This window comes from Taeniopygia guttata, chromosome 4 (assembly GCF_048771995.1).
Source record: "Taeniopygia guttata chromosome 4, bTaeGut7.mat, whole genome shotgun sequence".
Classification (NCBI taxonomy): Eukaryota; Metazoa; Chordata; class Aves; order Passeriformes; family Estrildidae; genus Taeniopygia; species Taeniopygia guttata.
The window spans coordinates 45,679,255-45,705,226 of record NC_133028.1 but is presented as its reverse complement, the minus strand read 5'-3'; the positions used below and the strand labels follow the sequence as shown (position 1 = coordinate 45,705,226).

The 25,972-nt window shown below is 39.6% G+C and overlaps 1 protein-coding gene across 2 annotated transcripts in view; it reads left to right on the top strand.

The window, feature by feature from the left end:
- Positions 1-10,334: 10,334 nt before the first annotated feature.
- Positions 10,335-25,972, top strand: part of ENPEP (glutamyl aminopeptidase) — a 36,320-nt gene continuing 20,682 nt past the window's right edge. Inside the window, exons 1-5 of one of the 2 annotated variants that reach the window (XM_072928520.1) lie at positions 10,335-10,349; positions 12,850-13,492; positions 18,350-18,491; positions 21,294-21,425; positions 25,482-25,602. In XM_072928520.1, the coding sequence (XP_072784621.1) occupies positions 12,864-13,492; positions 18,350-18,491; positions 21,294-21,425; positions 25,482-25,602 (1,024 nt within the window). In that variant the 5' untranslated portion in view covers positions 10,335-10,349; positions 12,850-12,863. Of the gene's footprint in view, positions 10,350-11,082; positions 11,098-12,849; positions 13,493-18,349; positions 18,492-21,293; positions 21,426-25,481; positions 25,603-25,972 lie in introns of those variants that run through there. The other variant, XM_030271589.4, reaches the window with a different exon arrangement.

The following is a 25,972-nucleotide window of genomic DNA, read 5'->3' as shown; positions in this document are numbered from 1 at the left end:
GAACACGAATTACAGGAGAGTTCACATAGATGCATTAAGAGCTTGTCCTTTTAGCCTACTGTTTTGGCTTGTTTGGTTTGGTTTGGGTTTTTTTGTTTGGTTTTTTTTGGTGGGTTTTTTTTTTCTTTTCTTTTTTTTTGTTTTTTTTTTAAGGAAAAAAAAAACCCCACCACTGAAGGATGTACCTAAAACCACAGAAGTTATCAGGCATGTGCTGGGCAATCTCCCAAACAAAACAGGATTTGAAACTTGAGGCCTCATTCCTACAACTTTGAGGTTATTTAGCTTAAGGTCACTTTTCAAAATCTTTCTGTGGTAATAAACATTTATGTTAGTCTATTTTTTATAGTAGCTCCCTTTTCCATATGTGAGAACACTAATGCTCTTTCTGTGCAATTTAACAACCATTAAAGCCACTCCTGATGAAAGAACAAAGTCCAACTATATGTAATATGATAGAACCATTTCTAACATTTCAAAATGTACTGCTGAATCCTGAGTAAACTATTAACCTGTTTATCTGGAAGACTAATTGCAATATTATGGTACAGACACCCCCTTGAAAATGAATACAGAGTTTCTATGTAAGCAATGTGCAGCACTTAGAGCCAGCAAAATACAGCAAATCCATCAGCCCAAGTGTAAAACAGGACTGTACCTTGATATAATTTGCATAACTAGGCACAATGATTAGGATTCCCTCATTGCCAACTTCATACAGCTGCAAACTCATTTGTTCCATACTTCTGGGCAGAAGAGAACAGGAGAGTTAAATCCAGCTGTCCTCATGTTGTATGGATGGGAGGAGCACAGCCTGGCTCTTCCACTCCAGTCTGAGTGACTGACCAGCATTGGAGCACATTATCTTCTCTGTGAAGCTAGTATGAAGAAAGAGAAATTATACTAAATCAGGAGGAAATAATTTTGTTCTCCACACCTGTTCTTCATTGTCATGAAAGTGAAATATCTGTTCCTATTTATAAAGGAGCGATGAACCTGCCACAGAGTAAGATAATGGAAGTTTGTCCTCATGAGAATAGCAAAAGTACCTTTACAAGTTAGGCAGCTCACACAAGCAGTATAGAATTCCACCTTCTGGAACAGGAAGGTAAATCATAATCTGATATAAAAATCCCTCAGAGCCATATTTCCGATGCTGCTGGGGTTACTTAGCTCACAACTTTTGGAATTTGATTATATAAGGTGTAGAAATAATCACACAGCTCTGGGGACAGCCATAAACACAGGTCTGGTCCTGGCTGCTCTTACATTGATGGAAGAAGGACATAAGAGGCTGCATGTGGGAGAGGAAATTGAATCAGAAGTGTTACACATCTGCCATTGAATTATGCAGGTGCCAAAATAAACTAACCAAAACCAACCAGATTTCTTCATTAACTGCCTAACCAGGGAAATATTTTACACATATCCATCATCCACTGCATATATATAGAAATCTTAGTGACCAGGCCTCACCTTAGAAAGCAAGTTCCTTTAGCCATCATCTCCTTCGACCACTTTCTTCCCGGCACTTTTATTCAGAGCAGTTGAGGCCATTTCCTCTGCTCCCTGGTCATTGCCTGACTTCACCTCTTTCTTTCTGTAAATCCTAGCAGATCAAGGGATTTAGAACTGTATTTAAGAGACTAGTTCATGCTGTTCCCAGGCGGAAGGGGGCTTTAGTGATTTGCTGAATAAAAGAACTTTCTTTCCCTTGCTACAGTGATTTCTGACACTACTGAAGCTGTGAACCTGTGCTGGAAAACACCTCAGAGGGTGAATCTTATAAATTCTCCTCTAACAAAGGCACTGATGTGTGAGGGGCTTTACTGACCACAAAAGAGTAATGCAAATGCTTTGAGAAGACATTATATTTAGTGTTGCAGAAACAAATCAGAGATAGTAGAAACAATGGTCTGTCTGAATTGAGCTAGTTCCCAAGCACTTGATTAGCAAAGAGTATGACCAGACAGTATTGCTTACTGGGACAGACAGTACCCCATTTAGCTAATCAGAGGGCCTGGGATATAGGGCTGCATGTAGGATCAGCATTGCCCGAAAGAACTGCTCTAATCCCTGCTACACTGGGTGCCCTGCCCTGGGTGAGGCTGTGGGATTAGTGCTAAATTTTATTTTCTAGAGGAATGATGGAGCCCTGCATTTACAGTCATCAGATAAAAGGCACACGGGCATAGAGAGAATTTGCTTGGGCACCACTGCTGGTCACATGCATGACCTGCAGCAATATAACATCTCCCCTTTTCTTCAGGACTATTTCAGTATATCTCAGGAGACAAAAAGTCCTCAGCTTTACCATACTGCAGGAAAGGGCCAGCACAAGGTGAATGCAGACACCCAGCTAAATGTGGCAATGGAAGTAATCCAAATGATCAGAGAAGCATAACCAGAGTATTTCTGTTAAAATGAGGCTGCAAGCCTGTAAGCCTAGATCTAGTCAAGGGAGAAACGCTGTGTTTCATAGGATTCCAGGAGTGTGAAGCTGCGCCATATAATACATACAAGCTTTCAGGATAACCCAAAATGTATGTACTGCAATCAGCATGTACTGATTTTTCTTTATACTACTTACATTTTCTTGTAAATTAAATTACAATTTCATTGTTTTGGCGGTTGGAGGTTTTGGTTTTGGTTGGGGTTTTTTTGGTTTTGTTTGGGTTGGGGTTTTTTTGTTTGTTTGTTGGGGGAGTCATTATTTATTTTTTTTTCTAGAGATTCAGTGCTGAATTGGATGCTTGAGTTCACTAGGAAGCACTTGAAAAACAGGGCTGCTTGTTAAAATGGTTCATGTGAATCTGGGAGTCTCAGATGAGTGTGTGCCAAAATAGTGCCACAGGACAATAGGGAACAGCTTGTGCAGCATGTTAAACTCCAGTGAGTCTGCCTGAAGGCAAGGCTCTGAACTCTGCTTTCTCTGCAGTACTAAATGTGCTGCTGTCTGTTACAGGAAGATAAGAAAGTCAAACTCCATCTTGGCAAAGTAGAAAAAGGCCTTTCTATTTCTCCATCTAGAACATTGAGATTTCTATTTCCCCATCTAGAACATTGAATTTTTATCTGGTATAGATAAAACAGCACTATTAAAATATTCCACATAGTCATGCCTTTGCAATCTAGGTGAAATATTCCCAGAATATCAGCAATTCAGATACACTGCAACAATGGACAATTCGAAAATTAAAAAGGAAGGACCAGGGAATATAAATAAACTTCACTGTTCTTTTACATTAACAACTTTGTTACAAAGACAGTACATAGACAGCTTTGTTTTGAGCCACTCCATAACCTGTAGTTAGATTTAGTTTTTTCTCCCATTTTTCTTTCCTATGGTCGATGTGTGAAGATTTGAACATCAAAGTCAGTAACAGAGATATTACAGACCAAAATACATGAAAAGAAGATGGTGGCATAGCTTTGGAAGAACACAGCTGACCCTCCAGCTGGAGTAGACAGACTCAGATCTTGTACAGAGATGCCCTTATAGTCAACTTGATGTACAAATTTTTATATAAAATTAAGAAAATTGTTACAGTTTTTTTTTCTGAGATAGGTTTTTGTTGACATATACCACTGCAGTAGTGTATCTTCCTTAAAAATCTTATTTCCATTCTAAAAGTCATGTTGAACTTAAAGGTGTGAGAAGGCTTTCAATAGACTGCACTTTGCTTTATTGTGATCCTAAGTAAATGCTTCAGAAATAATCTTCTAATCTTGGAAAAGTAAGATATGGTAATTGTAAAACTATGCTGAATGGTTTGTCCTTTGACTTTTTGATCTTTAGACAGATAATTCAATCTTGAAAAACACTGTCGACTGCACAGATATGAGTTCTGATAGTTCAGTTGGCGATAGCTTGTCTGAGTCCAAGAAGCGCTCTTCTTGGCTGAGCAGTCATTTTAATGGAATTATTTAATTTAAAAGAACTTCATTTAAAGTTGTGTCATTATGAGGAGGAAGCCAAAAGAATGAGAACCTGTCAAGTAATACGAATTATGTGTAATCCGAATGATTTGTATTGGATTACAAATATGCACAATGAATAACTACCTGCCCACATGGCTATGCTGATGTAAGTGTCCTAACACTTAATTTCATACCTCCCCTTTCATTTTTTAGTGCCCTACTTTTATCTAAAACCAGCAGATACAGTCTCTGGGCAAGGACCAAGCCTCTGCTCTGTCTAAAACCATTAGGCTGCTCTTGAATGTACATACATAAAAAGTTCTGTGAGGAAGGAGCATCAAACATTCTATGTCTAAAAGTTGCCCTTAGATCTAGTAATAAATGGAGGCCTGCAATTCTCTCCTCTACTTCTTGATCTCTCTGCAGTGAATAGAAATTATATTCTCAACTTCAGAAAGAACCAGAAACAGCCTAAAAACTGCATATACAAATTGTGTTGTGTTTGTAAAAGACATTAGGACAGTGGCCGAAAATGTGGTGTTATTATTCATATATATCATGGATATAAATTATGAACATGTATCTATAATTTATATTATTTTGGTATAATTTCTGTTTCTTGGTATTTTTTGTGGTTTGTATTGCCAGAAAATCTTGGAAGGAAGTAAAGGTAAGTTAAAGTCTATCTTTGGCATTTGAGGAAAAGGAAAATAAAAACATAAATTATAGTAAGAAAGGAAAGAAGGTTCTGCAATAAATACCTGGCTGTACATCCTGTAGTTTATCCTGTAAAACACCAGTATTTAAACTTCTCCATGGACAGCAGAGGCAGCAATCCTACAAAATTAAAAGTGAATTGGTGCATATGATCCAGTCTCATTTGGCATCTGATTATCAGTGGAAAAAGTCTTGTACAAGAGGTTAAAACCTCAAATAGAATCCAGATAGCCCAAGACACTAATGATTTCCTCAATGGTAAGCTTCCTTCACTTCATTTGGTTCGAGATATAAAGGATTTAACTCCTTATTTGGTTTTAGAAAGAAGACTAAATACTTGTCATCTGTAAGATCTCAGATTCCTGTGTTTCTTTGATTTTGCTTGTGCCTCTTTTTCTTCAGTGCAATCTTTATCAAGTGCTAATGTTTTCTGGTCTGTTTATTTATGTCCTTAACAACCTTTTCTGCTGCACACAAGCTCAAAGTAATCAGTTATATACCTGAAGAGTAAACATGTCCTTATCTTTGTGTAGGAACACATCTTTTAAATGCTGCTGGTCATAATAAAAATTAATTTAAATATGAGGACCTACTGTTGGCCAAAAAATATGTACTCCCAGATCAGATTGGGTTTGGTGGAAGTCCCAAAGCCATAGCTTGTTCTGCTCCCATTTTGCATTCAAAGAGATTGAGCTAGGAGGGAGGAAGGGAAGAGAGCCATTGTGAATATTCTCAGTTCAGTCAGAGAGAAAAAGAGAAAGATTTCTGCCAGGCTAAGCCTGGGGAAAAGTCAGAGAGGAATGTAAACAATCTATTATCTTGCTTTCCGTTCATATTGTTTATAGATATGTTCTACCACACTGACCTAAGTCCAGTCTACCAATCAGGTAGACTGTTTTTATTTTAAGACCAATGGAATTAATATTCACGATATTCTCTATAAAAGAGAGAAGTTCTTTTGAATAAATGCTCAGTTTGGCTTCTAAAATCTTGGAAGTCATTTCGCCCATCCCTGATTCATCAGCATCAAGCCATATCTATAATTTTTTTACGTTCTTTAATCCTCCAATCTCTTGATTTATTTTGAAATGCCTTAATACAACCACAATCCTGTTTGCAAAGTGGGGAAAAGAAGATTTTTAATATAATAGTAAATGGAACAGTTTATGCAACTGCAATTATTTTCTTTTTCATCAGCTTCATCACCCTAGCCAAGGAATTGAAACAGGTAAAAGACTTGGAAGTAACCTAAATACATGCTGGCAGACAATTGCCCTGAGATTACATCTCCAACCAAGCAAAAATGTTAAACTGTTGTATCCTGTTTCACTAATTTGGTCTCATTTAAGAGACTTTCCTAGTGCTGGAAATCACACAAGCAATTATTTATCTGCAACGTGTATTAACTTCTGGTGCAGCTCTGACAGCAAAGGATCATGTGAGTTTATATAGCAGAAGAGAGCAGAAATCTTCTCAGTCTGCTGTTCTGCTTTTAAGTGGCTGGCATGAGATGCTTCATAACAGCATCTACGACCCTTCACAATGAATGCTACCATGAATGAGATAGATGTGAGAATAGCATGAAAGGTTTCTTTCTAATTTGTGTCAAATTTAGTACCTTTGAAAGTACTATAAGTTTCCTTACTACTAAATGACAGCAGAGTCAAGCTACCTTAACCTAAACAACACATTATTTTTACACTGTTGTTATATAGTATTGCTCGTTTTCAGACACTCAAATAGTTTGCTATTGACTGTTATGGAATTGCCCCCAGTGCATACAGCTGTAAGAGTGCAAGATTCAGTCTTTTAATTTCTTTCAGTGATTGAAAGGATGATTGATTCTTCCATTCTGCCTTACCAGTTAGTTTGATGACTTCTTTTATTTCCACTGTATCTTTTCTAGTAAGATGAGAAACCCACAATTTACTGTAAGTGAAAACATGAGTTCAACTGAAAACACTGTTTTCCACAGTAATCTCCATTACCTGCTCAATGAAGGCAGTATCATACTTGGATTTGGTACCGACTGTTCCATGCTGAGCAGACACCACTACTGAGCTGACTGATGATTCATTTTCACTCCTTTGGCCTCTGAACTTCCACTGACTTTCAAAGGAGAAAGAAAGTACAAATAAGCTTGCTCTGAAGGGTTTTTTTTAACAGTTTCAGGCTGGGGCCAGTCAAGGTAGGAAGGAAATCTTAAACATCTCCTCCATCAAAATGCTTTCCCTCTTCCGCTCTGCTTTCTAGACATAGAAATGGATACAAGTGCATACTGAGTGATACAGCCATGCTTGAAGGCAGAGGTGGCACCTCAGGGAGCTGCAGCTCATATCAGGTAGATTAAAAGTAGTGTCTTGAATTGCAAGTGGAGAGAGGAGGTCTTCTAAGATATCACCCTCACTTACAAAACAAAGTGAAGAGAGTGGAAAGCAGGTTTTTCATTCCAGAGGATAAAATGCCTCCAAAAGTTCATCAAGGAATTTCACACAGAATTTCTAAAATGCAGTATTTCATTTTCCCGTGGATCTGCTAGTATGCCAATGTATCCTGGAAGTTACAACATAATAGCTTGTTTCTCACTTCTGTTTAGGAATTTGTTAAACAAGAGACGTGTTGAGTGATTTGGAAAATTTGTCTGTATGATTTAAATCATATTTTGTTGACAAAGTAGAATTCTCAGGCATGTTTTTAAAGACATTGGAAGGTGAAGAGTGCACAGCCATAAACTGTAACTATTTTAATGGCCAATGTTGACAAGGAAAAGGGTACAAAATTGTAAAAATCATAAAACATGGTAGATGTGGAAAGTTGGAACTGTATTCACCGCACCCAGACTATTCTGGTTTTGTATTAAAGGCTATTGAATGGAAGAACACAAGGAATCTCATCCTGGTATCAATGCAGTGGAATGTGAAGTTGTGTAATAGAATATGATAAGATAACGCATCAAACCATATCATCATGATTAAGTTGCATAAGAACTTCTTAGAAGGGCATGTAGGGTAGGATAAGAGATAATGGCTTTGAACTGGCAGGGTATGCTGAGATTAGATATTAGAAACTCTTCATTGTGATCTTGCTGAGACATGCCCTGTCCCAGGGAGTGTTCAAGGCCAGGTTGGATAGGGCTTTGAGCAACCTGATGCAGTGTAAAATGTCCCTGGCCATGGCAGGAGGGTTGGGAATAATCCTTAAGGTCTCTTCTAACCCAAGCCATCCTATGATTTTATGGTAGTGTTCATTTAGTAAGATACATGATATAATATCTTATCATGAACATATGATAGAGCAAACCAAATGAATGGAGTTTGACTTGCTTTATTTATGTAAATAGTACAAGAGACAGCATTCCCATTTCAAGGCACAGAATCTGCATCCAGGAACTTGAAACATGAAAAGAAGAGAGGAAGGAAACAGAGCCTCTGCTAACAGTAACTCAATAGTACTTCACTGAGAACAGGCTTTGAGGTAACTCCCCTCAGCCTCAACTCTAGTGATAAATACTTCTAGCACTGACCTGCTGGGGAAATACAGCAGAACCCAGAATAAGTTGTGGGGATGCACTGCACTTCAGCTGGTGTGTTACAGACAGAACTTGCCAGTCTACAGCAGGAAATAATGTAGGGCTCCCAAGGCACTGCATCCAACAGTACCCCACAAACTGAGCCAGATTTTAAAGATCTGAATGGGAAAACAATGGCTAAATAAATCCTGACTTTCTCAAGTCAGTTCAAAACATTTGCACTTTGAAACAACAGAAAACCAAAAGAACTTGTTTTGGAGTTAAAAACTGTCATAGAAAAGATTGTGAGTGGAACAAGTATCACTGCAAGCCAGTAATTACTACGACTTGTGAACTCCAGGGGATTAATGATTGCTAGAGGATTCAAAGCCAAAAGATAGAGACTAAATCAGTCATTACAAATACAGGAAAGCACTGGACAAGGGAGTAATTTCTGACAATATTTGTTTCTGACCTGGTGGAACAACACTCTAGCCAGTTTCATATTTCTCAAATTAATGTCCTAAAGATTTTTTTTTTGTAGGGGGCCACAGGGGAGAAATCTACAAGTGCAGCTGTGCCAGAAAGCAGTCAGAAAGCAGATTGCTTCATGTCTCCTTATTTTGCAATGAAAAATTGAAGGAGTGTTATTTTAGCATAGAGAGACAAATTCCTCCTGCTGGAGGCAGAAAGGATCCATTTATTATTCCAAAACCTTTCAGTAAGGGCACCTCAGAGAGCAGAAGGGAATCAGAGGTCCTTAGACTCTGCTGCCCTCATGATGCCTTTAAGTCCCTGGACACAGGGAGACAAAGAGCTCCTTGGCATTGGCCCAGAAAGTCTTTCATGTTATTCCAAGGATGACTTGGCTCAGAGGAGTTTCATTTGTTGCGAGTTGCAGTGGAGTTTTTCCTTTTTATTATTTTTTTTATATATAATTCATTTTCATGTCCTTGATACTTTCCAGAGCAGCTCTTTTCTCATTGTCAGCTTCAATTAAGGATTAATTTCTCGGAGTATCTGACATCTCCCTGCAGGCCAGGAGCAGGCCTTTCCTAGTGTTGATTCTGGCTGTCACTTGCAGAAATTTTATTCCACTTTCCACACTTAAAATTGGAAATTGCATTGGAAATGAATGGCTGACAATTGGCGGATAAAAATTGGCATTCGTTACATTCCTGGGGGTTGTCCGAAAAGTTATCTGGGTATTGTTCCTACAAGCATCTACATGTTCACACCAGCAATGTCAGGGCAGAGCAGGGTGATTCCATACCCCTGCATTTTAGGTATCCAAAGGGGCAGCATTAAGCTAGTTGTGGTAATTCTGGTGCAAACTGGGAACTAAATCCTAGCTTAAAGTGAAATTGATTGGATAAAAAAAAAAAACCAACACCAAACAAATTATAACAGGTGTTAGCATTGCCCAGGTGACTACTTTAAAGACTGCTTAAATCCCATCTCTAGAAGTTAAAGTAAAGCAGTCGAAGCAATCCAAGCCTGGCCAACGCTTGCCTGCAGTCCTGCTTGTAGCTTGTGTTGGAGCAATTTGGGGGAAACTTTCTTTGACTTTTCAGAGCCACCATCTTATGTGGGTGGGGAGAGGGCAAAGGAAGTATCTATACTTTGTTAGTGAAGGCCACTGTGTTCTCCTCCCTTGGGGGGCAGATCCTGCTCCCTGCCCCTTCTGCCTGGAAAAGCCAAACAGGGGGAAGGAATGCTGGCTCTGCTTTTGGGAGCTCTGCCCTCCTGCATTGCTCCTGTGGAGAGGAATTAACGCTTTGGGCCCTGGTTATCCTTGGACACGGACATTGGGTCACTGGCAGCAGGGAGCTGCTGGCTGGCTGCAGGGGTGTCAGTAACAAAGCACGTTTTGGATGTGGGAGGTAAGCCTGCTCACAGCCACACATACCAGAAATATAGCTAGTTTTGGCTGCAGCTAGGTTGGAATCTCAGTTATTACAACAAGAAGATCAGTGCTACAACTTGTATATAACTACCCTGCTGCTCTTGACTGACAGCATGTAATGGACTTTACTAATAGTATTGTCTTCAAGGCTTAGGATAAGAAATACATATATATTTGCTGCTTAGGACTAGCTCATCCACCTTTGTTTTCTTGCTCCTCCAGAAAGAGGCAATTGTTACCAGCGAAGAAATCTTCAAGTGTCTTCAGAACTACAGTAAATAACTTGCTCCGCAGTCTGTAAGTTCAAACAGCATTTTTCATCTTCAGGTTAAAAATGTAACAGAAAAGCTTGTGGCTTAGGAAAATAAAAATGGGAGTGATGTAAAAGCCATGTCTGAAATTAAGACAATTTGTTTTCTTATCAGATATGGCCTGCTCTGGCTAAAGATGTCTTCTTTAAAATCTGTTGTAACTCTTTTTCTTTGTCCTGCCCAATCAGAACAAAAGAAAAGATGAAATGGTTTTAAATGTTAAGACTATGATTTTCAGTGCTGGCCCTGTTGCTAAATGTTGAATTCTTACTCAATCCATTAAAGGGCATAGGTTTCCCATGTCATATCTAGTTTTGATCACAGCAAAGAAATGGGAAACAATAAAAACAGGCATAATGTGAAACAGATTTTAGCTTTCTGCTTCATTTTGTTTGCATCAGTCTCTCACTTTTGAAAATAAGTGAGTAAGGGTTAATGTGATTATTTGCAAAAAACAACAACAACAAAAACAAACAAACAAAAAAAGTCCTAACCATTTTATTTCTGTTCCTGTAAGAAACCCTTGCTATTAAAACAAAATTATAGATCAATAGCAGTGTGCTGATGCAAAGTGGGTGGCTAAAGTTCCCTGGAGTGACTGATAGTATTTAGAAGTGTGGGTGTGGCTTATGAACAGATCGATTTCTAAACAGACTGGGAGAAATTCCTCAGTTTAGTGCATCTCACTTGAAGCATGTGTCAACTGATTCTAAAACCTAAGTCAATCCATTCAGGTGAAACTTCATCCGTCTGAAAAAAAAAAAAGAAAGGGAAGGGAAGGGAAGGGGAGGGGAAGGGGAGGGAAGGGAAGGGAAGGGGAGGGGAGGGGAGGGGAGGGGAGGGGAGGGGAGGGGAGGGGAGGGGAGGGGAGGGAAGGGAAGGGAAGGGAAGGGAAGGGAAGGGAAGGGAAGGGAAGGGAAGGGAAGGGAAGGGAAGGGAAGGGAAGGGAAGGGAAGGGAAGGGAAGGGAAGGGAAGGGAAGGGAAGGGAAGGGAAGGGAAGGGAAGGGAAGGGAAGGGAAGGGAAGGGAAGGGAAGGGAAGGGAAGGGAAGGGAAGGGAAGGGAAGGGAAGGGAAGGGAAGGGAAGGGAAGGGAAGGGAAGGGAAAAGAGCAAGGCTAAGTAGTCAGAGAGTTGTAACTGATGTAAAAAGTTAAAATAATACTAATATTATATAAATCCCAATATTAATGAAATAATATTTTAATACTCCTAATATTAATAAAATAATCCTAATATTAATAAAAGTTATAATAATCCTAATATTATGTCTCCTAATAAATTAAATCAGGAGGCATAAAGCCAAACTGATGTTCCTGATTAAAAAATCTTCTCAAGTGGACTACGTAAGTGGAGAAATAGGGTTAAGAGATGCAGGGACTGACATTTTATTCTACACTATTTTCCTTTAGTCCAGTTTCAAACAAGGTCAAGACTACCACTGTGCTCAGTTCCATACTGCATTAGCAACATCTTGCTTGCAGGCTTAGCAAGGCCTTACTTACAATAAGTTCCCTCAAGCAGAATCAGGCTCTATTCAATTAATTTGCTTCAATGAAGTGCCACATTGTGATGACAACCAATAAATGGTAAATTAGATGTTTAGTGCATAAATCATACTTAGAAGTGTCCCTCACAGCAAGGGTTCACAAGCAGCACTCTAATTGTGCTGACTGACAAAGCAATGCTGTCTCAGGCTACCCGCTTGCATGCATGGTTATGGTCAATCTCCTGGAAAACTGGCCCTGTGAGGGGGAGAGGAATTAGACAACTTTTAAAGTTTGAAGCAGTGATCAAAATTTATTGTTCCACTGTGCATTCATCTGTCTGTGACTGCTTTAAGTTACTCGACAAAGGTAAATGAGCCCAGAAAAGAGGGGAAACAGCTGAAAGATATATGTGATTTTTGCAAGTTTTGAGATGTCATTTCACAAACTATAGGGTGGAAATTCAAGGAAATCTTTGTTAGTAAGCGGAAGGAAAAAAAAGCAGCCCAAACCTCAAAAACCTAAATAAGATACAGCAGAGGAAAAAAAGGAAGAGGTAGTGGTGAAGGTTGAGGTTTTGGAGCAGTTACACCTCCATCTGCAAACTCCTTCTGAAAGCTGCTGACAGAGCTTTGGCATCTCATCATCTCCTGACTGCTGATTAACATAGCGCTGTTTTATATTTAACTCAGGCCAGAACAGGAGGGGCTGGGGGGTGGGGTTGCACTGCTTATAAGGGAGCACGGCAGAAGCAATGTTCTTCTGTGTCAGTTCCCTCCGTCTCCCAGCCCAGCTGCGCTTTGATCATTCACATCTCCTCCAAATTCATGTTGTCTTTAATTAATTGAGTGTCTCGTGGAAAGCGATATGTGGGAGACAGGCAGAGAACAGCTATAGCTACACAATTAAAATACAAACCAAGACTGCTGAGTTTACTGAATGCAAGTGCTGAAGTGACTAATAAGCTTTTTTTTTGTGGTTAATGTTTTGCTCTGAGAACAGATCTAGAAGCAGAGATGGAGGGCATGGATTTTGAGGATGAGAAGTCCAAGAGGTACTGCATGAAGACAAAGCATGTGGCTATCATCTGTGGAGTCGTGGTTGTTGTAGGACTTGCTGTGGGGCTCGGTGTGGGATTGAGCAGACCTAAAGCTCCAAAGGCAACAGAGCAACCAACAACAGATCAGACAACAACAACGGAACAGCCTCCTCCCACAGTGGATTTGGGTCCCTGTCCTTCCAAAAATGATGACACTGGAGACTGGAGAGATTTTAGGCTGCCCAGTTATGTCAAACCTATCCACTATGATCTGGAAATCAAGCCTGAAATGGAGCAAGACACTTACAGCGGAACAGTCAGTATATCTATTGCTTTGGAAAAACCAACTAGCTCCCTGTGGCTTCACCTGCGAGACACCAAGGTTACAGAAATACCCACGCTCCGGAAATCTTCAGGACAGCAGATTGCTGTGAATGACTGCTTTGAGTACAAGCCACAAGAATACATTGTGCTGAAGGCAGCAGCAGAGCTCCCTGTCACTGATGGAAGTGATCCCTATGTGCTCACTCTGAAGTTTCAAGGCTGGCTGAATGGTTCACTCGTTGGGTTTTATAGGACCACCTATACTGAGAATGGACAGATCAAGTAAAGCAGTTTTATTTATTAAGCTTTCTTCTCTATTTTTACTTGCTCAGGCCTGCTCTATTCCTGTTTCAGCTTTCCAGTCTTGTCTCTCACCAACTTACTGACATTTCTGGGCTGTTCCTTAGTTTTCTCATTCCCCTAAGGAAGATGCTGTATTCAAAGCCCTTTGGCTTCTGACTAGTGAATGTAGGCTGGAAAGATGAGGAGTTTGTTATTATTATTATTCTGAAAAATCTTTTCAAACTCTACTGGTCTGAGCTTACCTTTGAACTGAGTGGCTTCCTCAAGGAGCTGGAGGGATCAAGGCCTGTTTTTACCTCTGTAGTACAATGAATAGCGTACAATTATCACCACTCTCTCCTATTATCCTCAAGGTAACAGTTTTGGTGTAAATTGTTCATCTGATAGTTTTCCTGATAGCATACCTCCTTGATGTTGTAAGCCTGAGGAATATTCAAACCAGAACTTCCCTGTCTTTCTTGCAGCTGTTTAAGTTATATGTAAGAAACTCTAAGCAATTAGGGTCATCTTTTACTCCTTTTTTTTGTGCTCCATCTCATCCTTATTAATATATCAACAGTTACTGAAATATTATGAAGCCCCTACCAGTTCAGCTAACCCATTCCACTTACCAGGTTTGTACTGCTTCAAGGTGGAAGCTTGAAAAAGCCATTGCCCACTGCTCAAATGCTTCTCTTCACAGTTATTGTGTGTAGAAGACACTCACCCATTTTCTGATATTTACATTTCTGAAGTGATTTATTCCACCCTTTACAGCTGGGAGATAAACTTGGCTAGACTTTTACAAGGCCCTGTAGCAGGGACATGGAGACAAACACTGATGTGTTTTCACGGTGTTTCTTTGCCCTCCTGGGACAAATGTGTCATGACTGAGAGTCTCATCAGTTCCATTCAGTCACTGACAGGAGTAGCAGCAGTGACAGGCACCAGCAGAGGCAGTGGATCCGAGAGGTAGAGGATAAAGCAAGCATTGATTTTTCCTGTGGAGAAGGCATGCAGGGAACAACTTAAACACCAGGCAGCTCTTTTCCTCTTGTTTTCCTCCATCTATGACCTCAGCATTGCTCTGACTTAAAAGGTGCTTTGGTTTTATACTTTGAGCAGCTTTGGTTTCATACTTTGAGCATCTGACATCTCCACAGCAGTTTTAAAGTACTACCTCCTAGCATCCTTCTAAGTTGAGGTGTGTTACTTTTCACTGGTGAAGGCTATCTAGATGTTAAATTTAGAGCACCAGATCTGTCACAACCCCAGAACAGCAGGACCAGAACACAGGTCTTCTGAGTTGCAGAGCAGGAGAGGTGAGTGCCTGTCCCTCAGATCCAGACAGTATAGGTAGAAAAGGGCCAAGCATCTGATACCAGGAAGAAAGGAGAACTCTAAAACTGAAGAAAGTAACGAGCTCACTTTGAGTGTTCCTACTTCTTGAATTGGATGCTGGAAACTACAATTGCAAGGATGATCCTAGCCAGCAGTCTGAAAACTCTCAGTGCAGAAAGGAGCTTGTGGACTTGAGTGTGTTAGGCTTGAGAAGGGTTTTAATCAGAAGGAGTGAATGGTAAATTCTGAAATATTTTTCATGTGATTGAGTTTGGACAGATTGCTTATGGGGGTGGCAGAGGTGATGTACATGATAGAGGTAAGTAAAGCTTTGAAAGTAAAGCAACCAACAGCCAAGTTGTTGCTATGCAGATAGGATGGGGTGAGGAAGGACAGTGAGGGAAGGGTTTTATTACTTATAAAAAATGCATTTTCCCCCAGATTTCTACTTTAAAACAATGCTGACTGGAATTAGCATTTTTATTTTGCCTTTGCCTGAGGTACACACTACCCTTGGAAAATTTCAACCCAAGTAGTTCTGTTGTTGTCATGTTGCAAGTAAATACAAATCAGATCAGGTAACAGCAATGATCAAACAAGCCTGTTAATAGTGGATGTTAAAGAGAAGGGGGCTGAGGCAAGAAGGAGATCCAATATATAATTAACCAACTCTGTTATCCCTTCTGTGTAGTGTTAGAAGCAGCAGCACCTTTAGAGAGACTTATTAACGCTGAAAGTCAGCTCCTAGGGCTAAGCTGTTCCCCAGATGTTTATCTGTGAAGGCAAAGGTTTGCCAAAGCATTGCTATAAGGCCTTTGGTTGACAAACTGGGCACATGTCCAGGCTCTGCTGTTGCTTAGATTCAAATCTCCCAGCACACTTTGTGGAAAACAGGTAGAGATGTGCTGAGCACACCTCTAAGTCTGGGATCCTTGAGAGGCTTAGGGAGAAGAGCACCTCATTTGGGGATCCTGTTCAGACAGATCACACAATCCCCATCAGGGAAAAGGTGCTTTTGGACATGCCCTGAAGCAGATAGTGAGATACCTTGGAATCGTGACTATTTAAATTGATGTGCACATGCAGGTAGGGAGCAGGAAAGCAAAAACTTTGGAAATGTAGATTTTGGACACAGGCCTACCTAGAGGCTTCTGTGGGTTCCCAAATTTAGCCATAAGCACTTAAGTTCTTTGGTAGAACTGTTCCTCTGTCTGCACATTTCATTTCCCCATTGATGAAAAAGGAATAGCAATCCTTCCCTACTTTGCATGATTCAGTGAGCATAACTACATTACACTTGTATTGTTTTCAGACCTTATGGAGAGGAGCAAAATGGAGTCCTTGGGTGGTGTACTGGGTTATTCAGGGCATTAGTTTCTCTCAAGGAATGTGCTAAAGCCCCCTTGTATTTTTTCCTTAATATTAAAAATAATGCAAACATGTCACAGCAGCTGGCTTTGATTTTGCACTTCTATTAGTGACAAGGTATGGCTTCCCTTTTTTAGGAATTCCTTCTGTTGTCCATAAGAGAACAAGAGGCTGGCACATGTCTTACGGAGATATATTTAGAATTTTATTGAATAGACAAGGGAAGAATTTTATTCTGTGTACAAAAGTAACAGTTCTGATTTTCTTCCTGAAGGAGAAAGTTTTCTCAGAAGAAGCTGGAATTTTAAGGAAGACTAGGAGAAAAATGCTTTAATTAGTTCAGGGAGGAAGGAAGTCATTTGACACAAACAACTTGTACTTTAGGGGAGGGGGATCATGGTTCTAAATGCATCACTGTTTTATTTTGAGAACAGCTGGGTGCAGTCTCAGCCAGATCTTCACTTCTTATTACTATGATGTTTACAACTGTCAGCTCTAGTTCATATTTAAAGGTCTGGACATCAAGAGCAGAAGCCATCAAACAGTGAAGAAAATCTTATCTAAAAACTACATTATGTCATTTGAAAGTGAATTATGACATTCCATGTTTCTATTGCCACTCCTATGCATGCCATAGTCTGGAGTTCTCATCATCTAGCCTATAGGAAGGGTAGTGCTGAAGTTTTTCACTCATAATGTCTGTCTGCCTCTGCAAACATATGAGGATAGATGGATTATCACCTTATAAATCAACAGATGTATCACAATGTTATCAGTCTGTAGGAACAAGACATAAATGTGTGAAAATATATGGCCAAGTTTTTATCCAATAGTTGTGAAGCATTGCCCTGGAGGCTTGGAGTCAACTTAATTGTGAAATAGCTCTCAAATCCTATGAAAAGTAGAGAGTGACAGCAAAGAATGCACCAAGCAAAAGAAACTCTATTGAGTCTGAAATGATGTTAAAGTGAATGTTCATTATGCTTTCTGCCCATGATCCTTTGAGCTACTATTCCAAGGAACATGAATGGAGAGAACCCAGACATATTACCTCTGTCAGGCTTGTAAATGACTCTTGCTGCTACAAGTTCCTAATGACCAGTTCAGCATTTAACAGGGAAATGCCAAGGGCAACAGAAACATTGAAAAATTGAATGTCTAGGGAGCTTGTAGGATTGCTGCAGATGTGTAATTTATGATGTACACTTCTAATTACTTTTTGGAAAGAAAAACTACCTTAATATAGTTAGAGCAGCTGTAGAAGTGCTGTCAGAAAATACTCAACATTCCAGATTAATTGAAGGAGCATCTGTGATCCCTTTCGCCATCAATCACTGGAGAATATGCTCTGCCACTGGTGTGGGTCATTAATGTAGGAGCCCAATGTCACTGAGAGAAGCAAGCACAATATGAACACTCACAATCTTCACCTCATGTTTTTACATGACCCCTATTGTCTTGCTCCTCCAGTTGGTTGTGCATAACTGAGGTGACTTTCTGACCCCCCCCAACACAGCTTGCATAGCATCAGGTTATGTTCACCTGAACTTTCCATGCTTTCTCCAGCAGTTTCACTAATGGAGTCAGGGCAGCATAAGAGCACCAGGAGAAAATTATATGTGATAAATGCAGAAAAAGAAACACATAAGTAGGATGAGATTTATTGGCATTTGCAGTTTCAAGGTGTCGCTTCAGGAGATGTTCAAGACCCTAATCCCAAGATATGCTGCAGTGGGTAAACAAGTCTTGGAGTGACTTACTCCTTTTAGGTGATATCATCAGTTCTTTATTTTAGGTGCATAAATCAATAGGAAAGCTCAGCTGGAGGGAGAGCAAAGTTTTCACTATGCATGAGAGGTCATGCTTCTCTCTCTTGTTGCCTGGCTTCTAAAAATATTTGATGATAAGCAATTTGCATTAGCTTTTGCTGTGAAACCTAGAAGATGTTGATTACAGACTGACCATGTCAGCTCATACATTTCTATGTCACTTGCTTTTATGAATGGATAAATATGCACAAATATTTGTAGTTGAATTTAGTTTGTGAAATCGTAAAAAAAAAAAAAAAAAAAAAAAAAAAGCCTAGAAATTGCGGACAAGATTTCAAAACCATATAATGAAGCCTTGCCAATGTGTTGTTTGTTTCAGGAGCATTGCAGCCACTGATCATGAGCCAACAGATGCGCGGAAATCATTTCCCTGCTTTGACGAGCCAAACAAGAAGGCAACTTACACCATATCCATCATCCATCAAGATACGTACCAAGCACTTTCAAACATGCCAGTACAGGTCTGTATTTCCCAACTGCTGCCTAAGTGGAATGGCTCTGTAGAGCCACTGAAAGGTAATGTGGGTCACCAGGTTCTGTCATGGTCACAGACTCTACCATTCAGGCACTGGAAAACTCACACTTAATAAACATTCCATGAACAGAACTGGTTGGCTGGTTAGGACTTGAAGTGGTCAACCAGCGCACAACATGGCAGCAGAGTCAAATCCAAAGCAGAAATGAAACACCTCTTCTGCTGTTATCAGAACCCTCCGTTCTGATATTCTGAGTGAGCATCCCCTGCTGACTATAAATAGATATTGGCAGGTTCTTCACTCAAACTGCGTAGGCTCAGAGAACAAGTACTCTGAAAGACAGCTGCTTCCCAGATGGAAAGTCTAAAATAATCACTAAAACTGCATAATGGTCCAGAACAAGGGTCTGCCGATCACCATATAATGGCAAAGAATGCCGCTAGCCAGAAAGACTAGGATTATTCTTTTTAATAATGGAGGATCTGAAACCACATCTGTCAGCTCATGGGTGTGAATATTTGTCATTCCACCATGTCTATAATTTCCTAAATAATCCATTTCTAGACCTACCATCAGACTCCAAATTTTGCATGAAATTCAATGGCATCAATTATCTACCTCTGGGCCTTCTGGAAGAAGGCTGAATGGTTTTCAGATGAGAGAGTTTTTATTGAATAGTTCAACTGAATGTGTAGTCTATTGTATAATTTCTACTAATAAGTTCTAAAGTGGGAGATAAAGGGCCAAGTTTAAAAAGAAAAAAAAAAAAAAAAGAAAAAAGAGCTTCCAGCCTCCAGGCTGTTGGCATTTGCATTTTTCCAATCACTCCCCCACCCAGAAAACAAAGGTCTGCTTTTATTTAGAGTCCCCCAAACTTATTCTCCTAGCAATGCAGCTGAGATATCTATTTCCAGGCTGATACAGATGTATCCATACCCTTTGAGCATTTAAAGATCTGACCCATTGTTATTAAAAAAATTTCTATGATATGTAGAAGATCACCAGGCACTTCAATGGACAACACATGAGAGGAGATTGCTGTACCTTTCCTCACAGACCTCAGATAAGTGAGAATACAAGCAAGAAAGGGGATAATACCATATGTTATCAAGATTTATGGTGTTTTGAGATTTACTTTACACCTTGACACATGGACTTTGCCTCTGTTATGGACCTACAATAATAAGCTTGCAAAGGGCTAACTACTGCTTCTTAATTGATTTGCTAAAAAATAAATACCAATAAGAAAATGTAGATTATGCTGAATTCATATTGAGGTTTGACTAAGAGATTATAGCAGGGAATTTTTTCATCTGGTCAAGGTCAGTAGCGCTGGTCTTAGTAGTGGAAGAACTTTGGGAAAGATCTTTTCCACAGATGGAAATGTAAGAGTCGTAAAGGCAAGGCACATTTTATGTTACGTGCCCTGTAATTTGGGTGGTGTAGAGCTTTATAATCACCATAGCAAAATCAGATCAGCAAAATCAGAATCTTGTACATTTCATTTATATTTTTCACTAGAGTTTCTTCAGTTTTTTTTCCACTTAAGTCCTGACTTTGTTGAAACAACCAAAGAAATCAAAATAGAGTCAAAATGGGTAAAATGATGGAAATTCAGATTGTGAATACCTTTTTGAAATTAATACCTTTGTGAATATCTGTGAATAGGTGGTTTTGCTCGTGGAATCATACTACCTGTAACATTAACTGTCTGTGCTTTATTTATATCGTGTTTATAACAAACAAATTCATGAACCACTGTATCTCTAGAAGGCTAATGTCTTTTATATGCTTTTGGCTTTGGTTCTGTTTAAGTTAGTCATCCAGTCTAAGCACAAAAATTTTCAGACTATAGCAGAAAAAGGATAGAAGAAATATATGTTTAGAATACAATCATAGAATAAGCTGAGTTTTAAGGGACCCATCAAGATCATCAAATCCAACTCCTGGCCCTGTGCAGGACACCCCAAGAGTCACACCATGTCCCTGAGAGCATTATCCAAATGGAACTTTGTCAGGTTTGGTGTTGTGACAACTTTCCTGAGGACCCTGTTCCAGTTTTCACCCTCTGGGTGAAAAACTTTTTCCTAAAATCAAACCTAAACCTCCCCTGACTCAACTTCATGCCATTTCCTTGAGTTCTGTCACTGGTCATGGGAAAGAAGAGATCGGTGTCTACCCCTTCCTATTTAGTATTGACAACAAAAGAGAAAAAGCCATCTGGAAAAAATCAGGATTTTTTAAAATTTATTTGGAAAAAAAAATATGATCAGCACTAAATTTTATTTATATTTAGGCAACCCACCTAATAACCTAACCCACCATTCACTTGTAGGTGAATTAGTTCAGGATAGATTCATTAGACTGGAGGTTATATCCCTGCATAATGACTTAAATACGTGATGCATGTACTTAAGAGAGGGGAGAATTCAGTCTCTTCCCTTCTCTATCTAAAGTGATGCTATTTTATGCAACTATTGCAAGAGCAAAACACCAGAAAACTCCTGCTGGCAAAATTTCTGTTCATGTGAATGATTTCAAATCCCTGATGAAAATTAGAGCAAGGTAAACCTCTTTAGTGCCAAAAAAGCAAAGTACCATTTCATGTATTGCAGAAGAAAAATGCCTTGCCTGTTCTCATGCCTTCAGCAATGAAATGCCAGAAGAGGTGGACCTAGTAGGTGATTTGTTGCTCCTATGCAGTTGCAGTCTTCATACAAATATTGTACTCTTATGCATGTGTTTGTAATTTCAAAAATCAATTTGATTATTTTTGCATTTCTGCAGAAAACTGTACAGCTCGGTGATGGCTGGAATCGAACAACTTTTGAGAAGTCAGTCCCCATGAGCACTTACTTGGTATGCTTTGCAGTGCACCAGTTTACCTGGGTAGAGAGAAAATCCAAAAGTGGAAAACCTGTAAGTCTTTCTGCACCTGAATGTGGTTCAGTCGACAGATGTGCTTTGATTTGCATTTTTTTCTTACAAATCTCTTTTTATAAAAACAGAGACATACTTTTCCTTTTCCTGTATCCTAATTTATGCAGCCTATTTTATCAGATTATGTGTAAACAGTGGTCCCTCTGACCTTGACTACGTACAGTGTTTTGCAGTCCTTTCCTGTCTCCCATCTTTGTGAGATCCCAGTTAGTGCCTCCCATATAAGCACATAGGTGAGGAAGGAACACTTTTTCCAAACTCATCCCTGACTTGAAGCCCAGTGACTGACATAATGTGCAAGTCAGGGGGTACAGGGGTGTCTCAGGACATGAATACAAATACTTTATAGGTTTCTGTGTGTTAAAATTGCACTTGATGCTATTACAGCTGTTGAGACATAGGACTACAGTGCTATGTACCATTATGTACTGGCTTCTTTATTTTACCACAGTGGCAACAGGCAACTGCCTTACATTGGGCAACTGCCCAATGTAAGTTCTGTAAAAATAAGTATAGAAGTGATAGTGTCTGCCTAAACAGGTGGATATTTGGTGGATCCTCTGATGAAACAAATAGGTTTGAATCTGAATCTATTAAATTAAAATAGCTCCTTCATTTTGATGCAGTAGGCAGGCCAATCCATTTCTTGCTTAGATTCAAATATCCTGAAGGTGTAGCTGATCAGGCATAAAAAGATCCCAAGACATTACATTGAATCACAAACTGAAATCTGAAATACAACTTGCCCCTCAACAGAAACTCCTCATTTAGCCTTAACCCAGTTTGGGATACTCAACCTGCTGTAATTTGTTTATTGATTTAGATCTTTTTCTCATCTGATAACAGAGAGTGATCCCCAGGGCTGTATGCCCTTGCTTCTTCCCCTTCCTTTCCCCTTACGTAACACAGGGTCTTGTCATTCACATGAGTTGGCAGTTGTGTCCTCATTTTCAATGTCACAAATGGACAGGGAATCTAGAATAAAAACCTACCCATTCTTCTGTTCCCTTAGCAAGTTAGCTCTTTCTTAGTTTCCTTACCCAAAAAAGCTCATCAGATCCTTCCCTACTGAAATCTGTTAGCTGATGTTAAAATCTGTATCATAGAAATCTCCAAAGTTCTGATGCAGCTCTTAGCAAATACTTCCTGTCACAGGACTGGGCTGAGGCCTCCCTCTGTGCCCTTGCTAGCATCATGCTGTATGCTTATATTACTTGACAAATAACTAAATCTAAATTACACTTAGACAAGCAAATGGAGCCTGGTTTGAGATGCAGATGTAATATTCTTAGTTCTCTGCTGTTTGGCTTAGGAATTCACAGGAGAACATTTTTAGGTCACCCGGTCACAGAATTTTGTTAACCAACTGCTCTTCATCATAGCTGGTTCACTCATTATCAGGGTCAGGACTTTGACTACTTGGTCTCAATAGATATACTCTAGAATTCAGTTCCTTTAAAAATCAGAATTTGTCTAGCTTTTTGTGCAGAACATAGTGCAGTAGGGAAAAAATGTACAGAAGAAGTGTATAACACTGTTTTCCACATACGGAAGTTAAACATTCACTACTTGTCCATGCCACGCTCCGGAGTATGGCCCTGAGGTCACTATTTTTTTACCCCCAAACAAAACAGTACAGCCCACAATGTTCCTGACTGGTTGTAGCTTTTCTAAATAGAAGGGAGGGTTCACTGAAACAGGATAATTAAAGTGTGTGTGTGTGTAGAAGCAGGGGTATTCATGTCAGTACAGAGGTTGCCTGAAGAAACATCTTCTAATTCAGGCCTATGTTGCTACATATTTTATTAATGCTGTTCACTAAACAATGTCTGAGGACTTGCCTGCACTAGAAAACTTGGGGTTTAAGTGAGGTTAAAATCATAACTTTGTCTTAACATAGACATAGTTTTACCAATATAAAATACATGTGTAAGATCTATCACTAAAAAATATCTAGTTTCCCCAGGGAAACTAGACTATCTTTAGAGTTTTTAATCAAATATATAGAAAGTTATTCTTCTAGCCTTTCCAAGGCTTCCTGTCCAATAACTTTGAAGACCAGCTGAACAAAGATATTTAGATTCACCAGCTACTGAAAAGAACATTCCATAGTTTGCTAAGTAAATTTCTAACAATAAGTTCCTCATTCAAAAAAAAAAAAGTATCCACTTGATCCATAAATTACTTTCATAAACATATGCAGGAGCATACAACTCACATGACATAGTAAATTATTTTAAAACTCTGCCATTCACTCTGAAAGCCCTAACAAAGACATTAATGAAATGAGTGGTGGGAAATGTGCCTACAGCTGGAAACAATGCTCCTGAGCTGATTACCTGTCAGGTACCAAATGTCTGGTTTGGAAAATCACAGAGGAGATTATACAAATTAAACCCAAAGTCAGTTCCAGTGCAGGCCGAAGGTTTTGGAAACCATTAATATGGATCAGCTAAGGGACTGAAGACTGCTAAATTGGGTAAAGAGCTTACAGAAGTGGAAATTGCAGATTGTAATTGCAAACTGACCCTAGGGGAAATCCCCTGGCTGGAATGTATTCCTGATTGAATTTCATAAGCTTTTTTTGGGGTTGTTTTTGTTTTGTTTTGGTTTTGTTCCAGCTTTATTTCTGAACACTTTTCCATCCTCCCCTTTCATTGGAGGAAGGGGAATTTATAGTATTGAAATCAATGTGTTTTCAGGCTCCAAAAGAGTTCCTGGAATAGACCAGCTCCTTTGCTCAGCTTGGGCCACTGCAGGCTGTGAGGCAGCACTGAAGGAGTAAACAAGCCACACCAGTGTAGCAGATGAATGTGTCCCATTCATGAGAGTCATGGAGCTGGCAAAATGAGATAGATCTGTTTTCCTAAAACCAGAAACTTCACTCCACATAGAAATCTCTTACTCATACTGGAGATTTTCAGGGTCGGGGAAGAGAACAGACCACCTATATCTGCAACAGGCTTTGGGACAAACAGATTGAGGGAAAGATCCCCAAAAGGCTCCTTAAATTCTGAACTCAAACTTTGTCTTCACAGTGGGACGATAACTTCTCAAAAGGTTTTTTCAAGTTACAGGCCTCCTCATCATGGGCATAGGTGCCATAAAGATTCTAGTCCTCCAGAGCTTGTTTCCTACTGCTTGACACCCATAGCCAAAGCGGTCCCAGGCACCAGGCTTCAGGGATAGAAAGGTCAACATTCAACACATAATTTTTAGCATTCATATATATAGGAGGAGCACAGAAATAGTGACTGATCATACCAAACATGCCAGGGCTACCAAACATGTTAGTTTTCTGAGACTTGCCTGGTCATAAAAGAGAGAACTGATTTTTGCCTATGACTTCCTGGGGCGCAGCAGCCCAGAAGGCACCAAAGCTGTGACTGAGTGGCTGTGTGGCCCAAGGACCTGGTCAAACTCAACCTGCATAGGACAGCATATCTGGGAAGGGTCACAGATTTAATAAATGCGTGGTCTTCAGTGGGTTTGAGATCTTCAAACACACAAGGACAAGAGGAAATCATGATGATAGTGCATAGGAAAGGTACAAAGAAGTTGAATAAAATAAGGTGCTATGGGCTTCTGACGCCACTTCAATGCAGATGTGCTCCTGAATATTGATCTGATGGGATCAGTCAAGGTCAGTGAACTGCTCAGAACAAGTGGATCCCCTTTGACTGTGCTTGTCCAGGTTTTCTTCTTGGGACAAGCAGGCCATGGGGAAGTACAGGCTGGTATGTAACCAGACCCTGTTTAAGGCTTGGCCACTGTGAGCTTCTGGACATGGGTCTTGCCAGTTTTACAGTTCAGACAAACAGTGGAAAATGTGCACATGTTGGCTTGGTGTCTCTTATGTACAACACTTGAAAAACTTTGTTGAATAAGTGTGATAGGGAACAGAATTCAGTGTTCAGACCAGTCTCAGAGAAAACCTGCAGTGTTCTTGATATGTATGCTAAATGCCTTTTCAATGTTAGACACCTGATTCCTTTTAATTGAAAACTTTTCTAATTGTCTCTCTGTATTTTACAGCTGAGAGTTTATGCCCAGCCACAGCAAATACACACGGCAGAATATGCAGCAAACGTAACAAAAATTGCATTCGACTTCTTTGAAGAGTACTTTAATTTGAGCTACTCTCTTCCAAAATTGGGTAACTATTAACATTTATATTTTTCATTTTGTTAATTTAGTGTCAAAAATTTGTTATGTTGTTCCTACAGGTCTCTGTGCTTTGGTGGAAAACAGCATGAAAGCATTTGGTTGCTAACTGCTGATATTATGTCAGAATGTTTTTAAACTCTACCAATGTAGTTCAAGACGTTTCTAAATGTCATGATGGATGAGTTGGTCTCAGTCACTGTTTTATTACCAGTTCTCACAGTTCAGTTTGCTGAACTGAAGAACTGGTCCTGGCATGTTTATTTTAAAGCATCTTGTGGAAAATCAAGGTAAGCTTTGGTGTCATCAGCAAAGGACCATCATGAGTTAAAACAGAGCCAGAAGTTTCAGGAAAAATATGT